This window comes from Pristiophorus japonicus, chromosome 26 (assembly GCF_044704955.1).
Source record: "Pristiophorus japonicus isolate sPriJap1 chromosome 26, sPriJap1.hap1, whole genome shotgun sequence".
Classification (NCBI taxonomy): domain Eukaryota; kingdom Metazoa; phylum Chordata; class Chondrichthyes; family Pristiophoridae; genus Pristiophorus; species Pristiophorus japonicus.
Window position 1 is genome coordinate 8,335,999 of NC_092002.1, and position 12,772 is coordinate 8,348,770.

At 49.9% G+C, this 12,772-nt stretch overlaps 1 protein-coding gene across 4 annotated transcripts in view; it reads right to left on the bottom strand.

The window, feature by feature from the left end:
- prkd2 (protein kinase D2) overlaps positions 1 to 12,772 on the bottom strand; it is an 89,563-nt gene that overhangs the window by 32,627 nt on the left and 44,164 nt on the right. For all 4 annotated transcript variants that reach the window (XM_070867761.1, XM_070867759.1, XM_070867762.1 and 1 more), the window contains 2 exons: positions 5,005 to 5,136; positions 1,138 to 1,298 (listed from right to left, as the gene is read on the bottom strand). In XM_070867761.1, coding sequence (XP_070723862.1) covers positions 1,138 to 1,298; positions 5,005 to 5,136 — 293 coding nt within the window. The remainder of the gene's footprint in view (positions 1 to 1,137; positions 1,299 to 5,004; positions 5,137 to 12,772) is intronic.

Below are 12,772 nucleotides of genomic sequence, written 5' to 3' on the forward strand. Positions count from 1 at the left end.
GATTAGCCATCAGATGTCTCTCTATCGCAAGTCCACTAGCTTGTATTAAAAGAGTAGAGAATGGGGATCATTGCCCATCGCGATTCAGAGATGTCATTTTATAATGGGGGCCTGCTAAGCCCCAATAGGAACCATCCCCTCCCTCTCTCAACAGAGCAAGAGCTGCCCTCTACAATGCAAGTGTTTCTCTCTCCCCCTCTGCTCTCAGTCTCTCCCTCTTACACCAAAGCAGCATCTTTTACATTCCCACAACACAGATTGTCTCTCTATCTCTCTCTCTCTCCTCCTCAAGGAGGCATTCTGTCTCTCCGTTTCTCTTGCTCTCCACCTTTACGAGGCGTTCAGTCTATCCCTCTCTCTCCCTCTTCTCCTTGAAGAGGGGCTCTGTCGGTCTGTTGCTCCCTTCGCCCAACAATCTTGCTCACTCCCCTCCCTGTTCCCCAGGCTGCCCAAAGGGAAACCTTGGTCATTGCGGAAAATACTTAATGAACTGCAAAGGAAACAATGTACGAACAGCACTCATCCACTGCCATCGGGTCCCCTGGAATATCCTCTGGCCCCTACAGTGTCAGCCGTGGCTCAGTGGGCAGCACCCTCGCTTCTCAGTCAGAAGGTTGTGGGTTCAAGTCCCACTCCAGGGAGTTGAGCACAAAAATCTAGGCTGACACTCCCAGTGCAGTGCTGAGGGAGTACTGCACTGTCGGAGGTGCTGTATTTCAGATGAGACATTAAACCAAGGCCCCGTCTGCCCTCTCAGGTGGATGTAAAAGATCACACGGCACTATTTCGAAGAAGAGAAGGGGAGTTATCCCCGGTGCACTGTCCAATATTTATCCCTCAACCAACATCACAGATTATCTGGTCATTATCACATTGCTGTGTGTGGGAGCTTGCTGTGTGCAGATTGGCTGCTACATTTCCCACATTACAACAGTGACTACACTCCAAAAAGAACTTCATTGGCTGTAAACCGCTTTGGGACGTCCAGTAGTCGTGAAAGGTGCTATATAAAGGCTTTCTTAATTGGAAATTAGTAGTGTAAAATCAAGTGACTCTACAGCTAATCACCAGAGAACATTACACAGCAACAGAGTAAATATAAAAGAGAATGAATCATTAATAATCCCGGGTGTTTACCAGTTGACTTTCACTCGGTGAAGCCGGCCCGATTTCCGTAACCGACAACCGGGAGGAGATAGATCCGGTGAGCGAGGAGTTGGACAATCTTCTCTTCCTCGCACCACTGCAGTTATTTGGGATACTGAACGCACATCTCTTGTGATAGTTCAGCCCACACCCTGTTGGCAAAATAAAACTAAATTAGCGCAATTCAGGTGGTTTCCAAGCCAAGACCCAATTTTTAATTATTCGTTCATGGGATGTGTGGGTGTCGCCGGCAAGGCCGGCATTTACTGCCCATCCCTAATTGCCCCTTGAGAAGGTGGTGGTGAGCTGCCTTCTTGAACCGCTGCAGTCCTGTGTGGTGAAGGTGCTCCCACAGTGCTGACTTTGCTGACTAGCGGTTGGGTACAAATGAGTGAATCATTAATAATCCCAGGCGCAGCCTTCGGCTACCTGAGGGAGTGTTTGAAGACCAGGCGCTCAAATCTGGCACCAAGCTCATGGTTTACAGGGCTGTAGTAATACCCGCCCTCCTGTATGGCTCAGAGACGTGGACCATGTACAGTAGACACCTCAAATCGTTGGAGAAATACCACCGACGATGTCTCCGCAAGATCCTTCAACTCCCCTGGGAGGACAGACGCACCAAAGTCAGTTCTCGACCAGGCCCAACATCCCCAGCATCGACGCACTGACCACACTCGACCAGCTCCGTTGGGCGGGCCACACTGTTCGCATGCCTGACACAAGACTCCCAAAGCAAGCGCTCTACTCAGAACTCCTACACAGCAAGCGAGCCCAAGGTGGGCAGAGGAAACATTTCAAGGACACTCTCAAAGCCTCCTTGATAAAATGCAACATCCCCACCGACATCTGGGAGTCCCTGGCCAAAGACCGTCTCAAGTGAAGGAAGTGCATCTGGGAGGGCGCTGAGCACCTCGAGTCTCGTCGCCGAGAGCGTGCAGAAAACAAGCGCAGACAGCGAAAGGAGCGTGCGGCAAACCAGTCCCACCCTCCCTTTCCCTCAACCACTGTCTGTCCCACCTGTGACAGAGACTGTAATTCACATATTGGACTGTTCGGTCACCTGAGAACTCACTTTTAGTGGAAGCAAGTCTCCCTCGATTTCGAGGGACTGCCTACGAATGAATGACAACGGAGTGGCTTGCTCAGCCATTTCAGAGGGGCAGTCAATCGCCTTGCTGTGGGTCTGGAGTCACATATAGGCCAGACCGGGTAAGGGCGGCAGATTTCCTTCCCTAAAAGACATTAATGAACCAGATGGATTTTTCCAACAATCCGGTAATTTCGTGGTCACCATTACTGATACTGGGGGCACAGCCTCAGGGTAAGGGGTCGGCCATTTAAGACAGAGATGAGGAGGAATTTCTTCACTCAGAGGGTGGTGAATCTTTGGAATTCTCTGCCCCAGAGGGCTGTGGGATGCTGAGAGTCTGAATATATTCAAGGCTGAGACAGAGATATTTTTGGAGTCGAGGGGAATCGAGGGAGATGGGGATCGGGCGGGAAAGTGGAGTTGAGGTCGATGATCAGCCGTGATCTTATTGAATGGCGGAGCAGGCTCGAGGGGCCGAATGGCCGACTCCTGCTCCTAATTCTTATGTTTTTATGAAGACTTTGAAAGCTTTCAGATATGTGATGCATGCGCAATGCAGCAGGTGGGGTGGAGGGGTACGGCAGGGAACGTTTTCGTTAAGCCGCGCAGAGGTCTGGCGGTCCCATGCAGGCTGCTCACCGGCTTTTCAATGCTAGAAACCGCGCGTGTGCAATTTGAATGGGCCCCCCCCCCCCAGCCAATTAAAGGAATCACGAACCCCACCCCTCCCCCCCCCCAAAAAAAGAGGGGGAACATTGACGGCAAGGTGGAGGGATTGAGTTGGAAAGAACTTGCTGAGCTTAATAGCCGGTTCCCAAAAGGTTTCGGCCACTTGCCTCAGGATGAAAACGTGCCGATTTATTTATCCAATGGGTTCCATTGATTAACCTTTTGTACAATACTCAGCCAGCAGGTGGTGCCAGAGATCTCACCAGAAAACAGCAATCTCCAGTTAAGAGTTTATTAAAAGGAGCTGAAATGCCTGCTATTTAATCGCACAATTCGGATTGTTTCAACGTGAAAGGAGATCAGCCTTCATGGGGGCAGTGGGGGGGGGGGTCCTTTTTGATCTCTTGGGGCTTAAATGGGAACTTCTATTCCGTCTTTAAGGAGGGGGGGGGGGAAAGAGACAACGAGAGATCGAGAAAGAAGCGAGACAGAGGACGCAAGAACATAAGAATTAGGAGCAGGAGTAGGCTAGACGCCCCCTCGAGCCTGCTCCGCCATTCAATGAGATCATGGCTGATCTTCGACCTCAACTCCACTTTCCTGCACTATGCCCACATCCCTTGAATTCCCCTTCTGAGCGAGAGAATCAGGAGATCTTTCACATCCACCCGAGGGGGCAGACCGGGCCTCGGTTTAACGCCTCATCCGAAGGACGGCACCTCCGACAGTGTGGCACTCCCTCAGCACTGCACTGGGAGAGCCAGCCTGGATTATGGGCTCAAGTCTCTGGAGTGGGACTTGAAGCCACGACCTTCTGATTCGGAGGTGCGGGTGCTGCCCACTGAGCCATAGCTGACTGCTTCAGGGACACTAGGGGAGCAGAAGAAAACTTAATTACATCTCGAAACTCCCAAACCAATTAGCCCTCAATAGCTATTAATTCTGAAGCAAAGAACCCATGTGAGGAGGAGCATACAGTATGCTCATACGTTTGTCGAGCTGTTGCACTGTGCGTGGCGTAGTCATTCACGTGATGTTCACACGATTCAATGGCCCAGAAATCCCGGCCACCCCTGGTCCGTACGGAGTGCCTACGGATCCGGGAAGTGTGCTGAAAACCGGCTTTTCCGATCTGTCAAGTTTCTGGCTTGACAGATCTCCCACATGTCGGGAGCGAGGACACTTGCAGGGCAAGACTGCGGGATTTACATAGCCTACTGTCACAGGCGTACGAGGTTAAAAACATACAAAAATATAAATAAATTAAAGTAAAAAAAACACATTATTTTTAAAGACTGCCCACTACGTTACATTTATTTTTAACCATAATTAATACTTTTTTTTTTAAATCGGCAATTTTTTTTTCTTTAAAAAACATTTCTAACAACTTTAATTTCTATTAGAGCATTTATGTGAGGTGTTTTTTTCACGTTTTATGTTGTGTTTGGGGGTGTTTCTCATTCACAGTAATAGGAGCTTCAGACTTACGAAACTCTTATGAATGAATGAGAAAATACTTAGCTGTGATTGTGTTATGTATTTATGCTTGGGGTCACCAGAGGGCGCCACTGTCGGAGGTCATTGGGCTGTACACGCGCGTGCGCGGTCACTGGTATAAGCGCGCGGGTACCATGTCACATGGGTTACTTTGGGCGCAAATAAAGTTGAATCAGGTTTACACATGAGGCAGTTTACAGTAACAAGTCTTTTGAGTCATTACATTTATTACAGATTGGGTGTCCAGGCTCACGTGACTCCTGCGGACATCCCAACGTGAACGCGCTCCGCTGCGCAAGAAGAGGAGGCCTCGAGTCTGGGATCTCTGGCGGGCATTCGACCAAAAGGTAAGTGCGCATCTTCTCTCCTATATTTAGTCGAACGCCCGCGGGAAGAAGAAATAGGCATTTCTGGGCCAATAAAACCACACAGACACTTGGGTCCACGATGAGGTATGCAGTCGTGAGCCCAGAGGACGATACTTGTGAAGAGGAGCCACTTGGGGCGAGGGAACCGGGAACCTCCGCCGCCCTAGAAACTGGCACAGCCGCCGGCTCGGCAGGGGACAGAGGGAGTCGGCAATCTCGGCATTTACTTACCATCGCACTTCAGCCCCTGTCTCACCAACCCAAACAGCATCTCGCCACAGTGATCACAGAACGCGGGAGCGCGGTACGAGTGCACGTTCAGCGCGTGTGGGCGGATCTGGAAGTCCTCGAACGTTGCAGCACCTGAAACAAAAAAGATAAAAATGTGAAGCGCCAGCCAGTGGCTCAGTGGGCAGCACCCTCGCCTCCGAGTCCAAAGATTGTGGGTTCAAGTCCCACTCCAGGAACTTGAGCACATAAATCTAGGCTGACGCTCCCAGTGCATTGCTGAGGGAGCACCGCACTGTCGGAGGTGCCATTTTTCAGAGGAGACGTCAAACCGAGGCCCATGCCTACCCTCTCAGGTGGACGTAAAAGATCCCATGGCACTACATCGAAGAAGAGCAGGGGAGTTATCCCTGGTGTCCTGGCCAATAGTTATCCCTCACTCAAAGTCATTAAAACAGATTATCTGGTCATTATCCCATTGTTGTTTATGGGAGCTTGCTGTGCGCAAGTTGGCTGCCGCGTTTCCCACATTACAACAGTGACTACACTCTAAAAGTACTTCACTGGCTGTAAAGCGCTTTGGGAAGTCCGGTGGTCGTGAAAGGCGCTATATAAATGCAAGTCTTTCTTTTCTAAATCATCACAAAGACAGTGTAGAATATCCTGGGTCAGGGGGCAATGCAGAGGCAGCTCTGTAGGGTATCCCGGGTCAGAATATATAACGCAGGACATATTAAAGCACAAAGGCACCTGGGGTACAGAAATCCTGGAGTGAAAAAGGCCCATCAAACCTCCTTCACCCATTATTCCATCATGAACGACCTTCCAATCTATAGACGTGTGTGTGTGTGTGTGTGTGTGTGTGTATGTGAGAAGAGACAAACGCATACTGTCATGTATTCAACTGTCATTGTAACCCATGTATAAGCTGACCTAAGTTGTACACCTTGAGAACATTGACCACAGGGGGCGAACTTGTGGGAGACACTCCCAACCTGGACTTTTTCGGTATAAAAGGAGAAGCTCCACCCACTGTCGGTCTCTTGAGTAATAAAGTTAACTGGTCACAGAGTGACTTTCTCTCAAGTATGGGCCTCGTGTGCATTTATACTGTATAGTAAGGACATATCATTGGCGATGAGAAACTGGGATTTAAACCATGCGAGCATGGCCACTAGCAACATAGAAGAGAGGTACTGTGTTGGTGATGATTGGGCCGACTTTATTGAGAGACTACAGCAAAGTTTTGTCACTAAGGAATGGTTGGGACAGGATTCGGCCGACAAACGCAGGGCTCATCTCCTGACGGTTTGTGGATCCAGAACGTACTCCCTGATGAAGGACCTTCTAGCGCCAGAGAAGCCGGCGGACAAGACGTTCGAAGAGCTCAGTAAGTTGATCGGGGAACACCTTAAACCGGCGAGCAGCATGCACATGGCGAGACACCGGTTTTACACGGACCGGCGGCGAGAAGGGCAAAGCGTTCCAGACTTCGTGGCAGACCTCCGGCGACTGAAAAGCCTATGTAAGTTCCCAGATGCATGCAGAGCGGAGATGCTGCGAGACTTTTTTTATTGAGGGCATCGGGCACGCTGGGGTTTTCAGAAAACTGATTGAGACCAAAGATTTGACCTTGGAAGCGGCGGCTCTGATAGCCCAGACATTTATCTCAGGGGAGGAAGAGACCAGAATGATGTATGGCAAAAATCTTGGCTCAAATGTGGCAAACGACCAGGGAGTCAACATTGTTAACGCGGCACATAGTTCTCTAGGCAGACAAGGGCAATCGGACATGCCCCAGCATGTAGTAGAACCCAAAGGGGGAATTCAGCAGAGACAATGGCCAGTAATGGGGCCATCAACACCAGTTAATGGTGCGCTTAAGGACAGTTACAGAGACAGTCAGAGACAATCGACTAGTAATGGACCTTTTGTTTCCAACAACGGGGGCCTCCAGCTCATGCTGGAGGTGTGGAGGCAAACATCCAGCCAGAGCTTGCAGGTATCAGCAATATACCTGCAGAAACTGCAACGTCAGCGGTCACTTGGCGCGTATGTGCAGGAAGCCTGCAGCCAGGTTGATGCACGAGGAGGACAGGCCTGATGTAAGCCCTACGAGGCCAAATAAATACTGGGGGAAATCACTGGAAGCTGAAGTTCAGCGAGTTCATGTGGAGCACATATACAGTTCATATACCAGGACGCCACCGATAATGATGAAAGTGCTCCTCAACGGCATCCCAGTATTAATGGAGCTAGACACGGGGGCCAGCCAATCCCTGATGAGTATCAAACAGTACAAAAGGTTGTGGGTGTCCAAGGCCAGGAGGCCAAAATTATTGCCGATTGACGCACTGCTACGGCCCGCATACAAAGGTGGGCACTTACATTAGCCGCCTATGACTATACAATTCGGCACAGAGCGGGCACTGAAAACTGTGCCGATGCACTCAGCAGGCTACCACTGAGGGGGCAGCTGAGCATGATGCTGAGATGGTCATGGCTGTTGAAGCTTTCGAAAGTGAAGACTCACCTGTGACAGCCCGTCAGATTAAAGTCTGGACAAATAAAGACCCGCTACTGTCTTTAGTTAAGAAATGTGTCCTGAATGGGGACTGGGCAGCCACGTACGGGGCATGCCCTGAGGAGTTTAAACCATTTCATAAGCGCAAGGATGAACTCTCGATTCAGGCCGATTGCCTACTGTGGGGAAACCGAGTAGTCATGCCCCAGAAGGGCAGAGAGGTGTTTATCAGAGAACTTCACAATGAGCACCCGGGCATTGTCATGATGAAGGCAATTGCCAGGTCACACGTTTGGTGGCCAGGGATAGATGCAGACCTGGAACTTTGTGTTCGCAGGTGCAACACGTGTGCTCAACTGGGCAATGCATCCAGGGAAGCCCCCCTTAGCCCCTGGTCCTGGCCCATCAAGCCTTGGTCATGTATCCATGTGGACTACGCAGGTCCCTTCATGGGAAAAATGTTTTTGGTTGTAGTAGATGCCTACTCCAAATGGATTGAGTGTGCCATTTTAAATTCAAGCACATCCTCTGCCACGGTAGAAAGTCTACGGGCAATGTTCGCCGCCCACGGTCTACCGGATGTCTTGGTCAGCGACAATGGCTCGTGCTTCACAAGCACTGAATTCCAGGACTTCATGGCAGGCAATGGAATTAACCATGTCAGAATGGCACCGTTCAAGCCGGCCTCAAACGGCCAGACGGAACGAGCAGAGCAGATAATCAAACAGGGGATGCTCAGAATCCAAGGGGGTTCCCTACAAAGCCGCTTGTCACGCCTCCTGTTGGCCAATAGATCACAACCACACTCGCTCACAGGGGTTCCACCCGCAGAGCTGCTAATGAAAAGGATGCTCAAAACCAGGTTATCCCTTATACACCCTACTACGAAAGAAATTGTTGAGAGCAGGCGTCAGTCATAATGTGACTACCATGACAGGAATGCGAGGGCGCGATGTATTGATGTCAATGACCCTGTTTTTGTCCTTAATTACGCTGCAGGGCCCAAATGGCTTGCAGGCACTGTGATTGCCAAAGAGGGGAATAGGGTTTTGGTAGTTAAACTTACCAATGGACAAATCTGCCGCAAACACGTGGATCATTCTAAACGGAGGTTCAGCAACCCCATAGAAGAAGCAGAGGAAGAACACGACGTACAGTTTACTCCACCACAGGTGACCGAACACCGGAACCAAGTGGAGGAGAGCCCTGTCACTGTGGGCAGTCCGGACAGGCCTGAGGCACTGCAAACAGCAGACACTCAGGCCAGCGCCCAACAACCGGAGCCCCAACTCAGACGCTCTACAAGGGAGCGTAAACCACCAGAGAGACTTAACCTGTGATCCCATTAAGACTTTTGGGGGGAAGTGATGTCATGTATTCAACTATCATTGTAACCCATGTATAAGCTGACCTAAGTTGTACACCTTGAGAACACTGACCACAGGGGGCGAACTTGTGGGAGACACTCCTAACCCGGATTTTTCCGGTATAAGAAGGGAAGCTCCACCCACCGTCAATCTCTTGAGTTCTTGGTAATAAAGGTAACTGGTCACAGAGTGACTTTCTCTCAAGAATGGGCCTCGTGTGCATTTATACTGTATAGTAAGGACTTATCACATACACACACACAGAAAGAGATAGACACACAGACAGACAGAGAGAGAGAGAGAGAGAGAGAGAGAGAGAGAGAGAGAGAGAGACAGAGACAGAGACAGGGGTCAGGGTCTGGCCCTTTTGCTGCTCAGCTCAGACGTGAGAGAGAGAGAGAGAGAGACAGTGCGAGCGAGAGTGTAAGACTGAGTGACAGACAGTGCGAGAGAGAGAGAGAGAGAGAGAAAAAGAGAGCGAGAGAGAGAGAGAGAGAGAAAAAGGAGAGAGAGAGAGAGAGAGAGAGAGAAAAAAAGAGAGACAGTGCGAGCGAGAGTGTAAGAGTGAGTGACAGACAGTGCGAGAGAGAGAGAGAGAGAGAGAGAGAAAGCGAGAGCGAGAGAGAGAGAGAGAAAGTGCGAGAGAGAGAGAAAGACAGACAGCACGAGAGAGAGCGAGAGAGACACAGACAGTGCGAGAGAGAGAGAGAGAGCGATGGAGCGCACGAGAGAGAGAGAGAGAGAGAGAGAGAGAGCGCGCGCGCGCGAGCGAGAGAGCGCGCGCGAGAGAGAGCACGAGAGAGACAGAGAGAGAGAGCGGGCGAGAGAGAGAGAGAGCGGGCGAGAGAGAGAGAGAGAGCGGGCGAGAGAGAGAGAGAGAGCGGGCGAGAGAGAGAGAGCGGGCGAGAGAGAGAGAGCGGGCGAGAGAGAGAGAGCGGGCGAGAGAGAGAGAGCGGGCAAGAGAGAGGGCGAGAGTGCGAGAGAAAGAGGAAAAAAAGGGAAAGAGAGAAGGAAACACGCTAAATTAACCACAGATTCTTTAATCAGTGGAGTTTCGGTGAGACGAAGACTGTGATTGTATCCCGATTCCCGAAACCCACCCACTTAACATGAAAGTGAACATGAGCTCACTCCTGGCATCGACACAACAGGAGACTCTGGTAGCAGGAAAGAAAGAGGCTTTTATTCTACTTGGCATCGTTCAGTTCAACAGCCTGCCTGAGTAAACAGGCCAGGGTCTGGGGCCTTCGCTGTGCAGCTCAGTGGAGAAGCGAGATGGGATTCAGCGTGGTTAGCTCACGGATTCGGGCAGCAAGATCCCACACGCTCAGTTACTCCACTTCAAAATTTTGCACTCAAAACGAGTGATGTTCGTGCTCGGGTACGGAACACTTTCTTACTTCCGGCACACAGCGTCAGCGTGAATCACTCCCAGGACAGGTACAGCACGGGTTAGATACAGAGTAAAGAGGTCAAAATGCCTCCCACTACTCCTTTCCTGGCCAATATTGCTTAAGAATCAACTGATATTTCTATTGGAGCTTGTTGCATCTTGCTGTGCACCATAAACAGCCAAGTGCATCTATTTGAGTGACTGCACATCATTGTAGGTCAAGTGATTTGGCAGTTTTGTGGTGTAATTAAGTGTCATTCTGCTCGCCTAGTGTCCGTGAAGCGGTCAGCCGTGACTCAGTGGGCAGCACCCTCGCCTCGGAGTCAGAAGGTCGTGGGTTCCAGTCCCACTCCAGGAACCCGAGCTCATAATCCAGGCTGACACTCCCAGTGCAGTGCTGAGGGAGTGCCACACTGTCAAAGGTGCCATTTGTCGAATGAGACGTTAAATCGAGGCCCCGTCTGCCCTCTCGGGTGGACGTAAAAGATCCTATCACTCTATTGCGCAGAAGAGTTCTCCCCGGTGTCCTGGCCAATATTTATCCCTCAATCAACATAACTAAAAAAAAAAAACAGATTAGCTGGTCATTATCACATTGCTGTTTGTGGGAGCTTGCTGTGCACAAAATGGTTGTGTTTCTACACTTCAAAAGTACTTCTTGGTTGTAAAACGGTTGGGGCACCCGGAGGTTGTGAAAAGTGCTATATAAATGAAGTTCTTTCATTGACATATATTAACTAATAAGGTAACTTCTGAATAATACTGTGCCATAGTTGAAACAGCCCCGCCTATGAAGTTGAAAAATGGATGAGCATTATGGTCCTCAGGAGTTAAGGTAAAATGTAATCTTCCATTACCATTGACCCACAGAGGGAATCCAGTGTCCAATAAGTGTGAACTGGGACAGTGAGCATCAACATGCTATTCAACCATGTGGGGTGCACACGAAATTCCAATCTGGTCTTTAACCCGAACTCCACCGTGTAGTCAATCAGGGGTGGGAATCCCTTGTGCCCTTCCTAATCCTGGGTCAGTGCTATTCATTGTACAGCCTCCTTTATTCTTTCACGGGATGTCAGCGTCACTGGCAAGGCCGGCATTTATTGCCCATCCCTAACTGCCCTGGAGACGGTGCTGGTGAACCTTCTTGAACTGCTGCAGTCTGTTGGTGATAGAATGGAGTGGTTTGCTAGACCCTTTCAGCGGGCAGTTAACAACAACAACTTATATTTATATAGCGCCTTTAACATAGTGAAAACATCCCAAGGTGCTTCACAGGAGTATTAGGAGATAAAAATTTGACACTGAGCCGCATAAGTAGAAATTATGGCAGGTTTTAAGGAGCGTCTTGAAGGAGGAGGGAGGTGGAGAGAAGGAGAGTCAACCACGTTGCTGTGGGTCTGGAGTCACATGTAGGCCCAGACCGGGTAAGGACAGCACATTTCCTTCCCGAAAGGACATTGGATGGGTTTTTACGACAATCATGGTCAGTATAAAAGCAGAGAAGTCCTGCTACAACTCTACAGGGTATTGGTGAGGCCACGCCTGGAGTACTGCGTACAGTTTGGTCTCCGTATTTAAGGAAGGATATACTTGCATTTGGAGGCAGTTCAGAGAAGGTTGATTCCGGAGATGAGGGGGTTGACTTATGAAGATAGGTTGAGTAGGTTGGGCCTATAGACATTGTTCAGAAGAATGTGAGGTGATCTTATTGAAACATATAAGATAATGAGGGGGCTTGACAAGGTGGATGCAGAGAGGATATTTACACTCATAGGGGAAACTAAAACTAGGAGGCATAGTCTCAGAATAAGGGGCTGCCCGTTTAAAACTGAGAGGAGGAGAAATTTCTTCTCTCAGAGGGTTGTAAATCTGTGGAATTCACTGCCTCAGAGAGCTGTGGAGGCTGGGACATTGAATATATTTAAGGTGGAGATAGACAGATTTTTGAGCGATGAGGGAGTAAAGGGTTATGGGGAGCGGACAGGGAAGTGGAGCTGAGTCCATGATCAGATCAGCCATGATCTTATTGAATGGGGCCAAATGGCCGACTCCTGCTCCTATTTCTTATAGTAATTTTTATTCCAGATTCATTTAATGAACTGAATTTAAATTCCCCCCAGCTGCCGTGGTAGGATATGAATTCACATCTTCGGTTCATGAGTCCGGGCCTCCGGATTACTAGTCCACTAACATAACCACTACGCTCCCCTGGGAGGACAGACACACTAACATTTGCGTCCTCGACCAGGCCAACATCACCAGCATTGAAGCACTGACCACACTTGATCAGCTCCGCTGGGCGGGTCACATTGTCCGCATGCCCGACACGAGACTCCCAAAGCAAGCGCTCTACTTGGAACTCCTTCACGGCAAACGAGCCAAAAGGTGGGCAGAGGAAACGTTTCAAGGACACCCTCAAAGCCTCCCTGATAAAGTGCAACATCCCCACCGGCACCTGGGAGTCCCTGGCCCAAGATCGCCCTA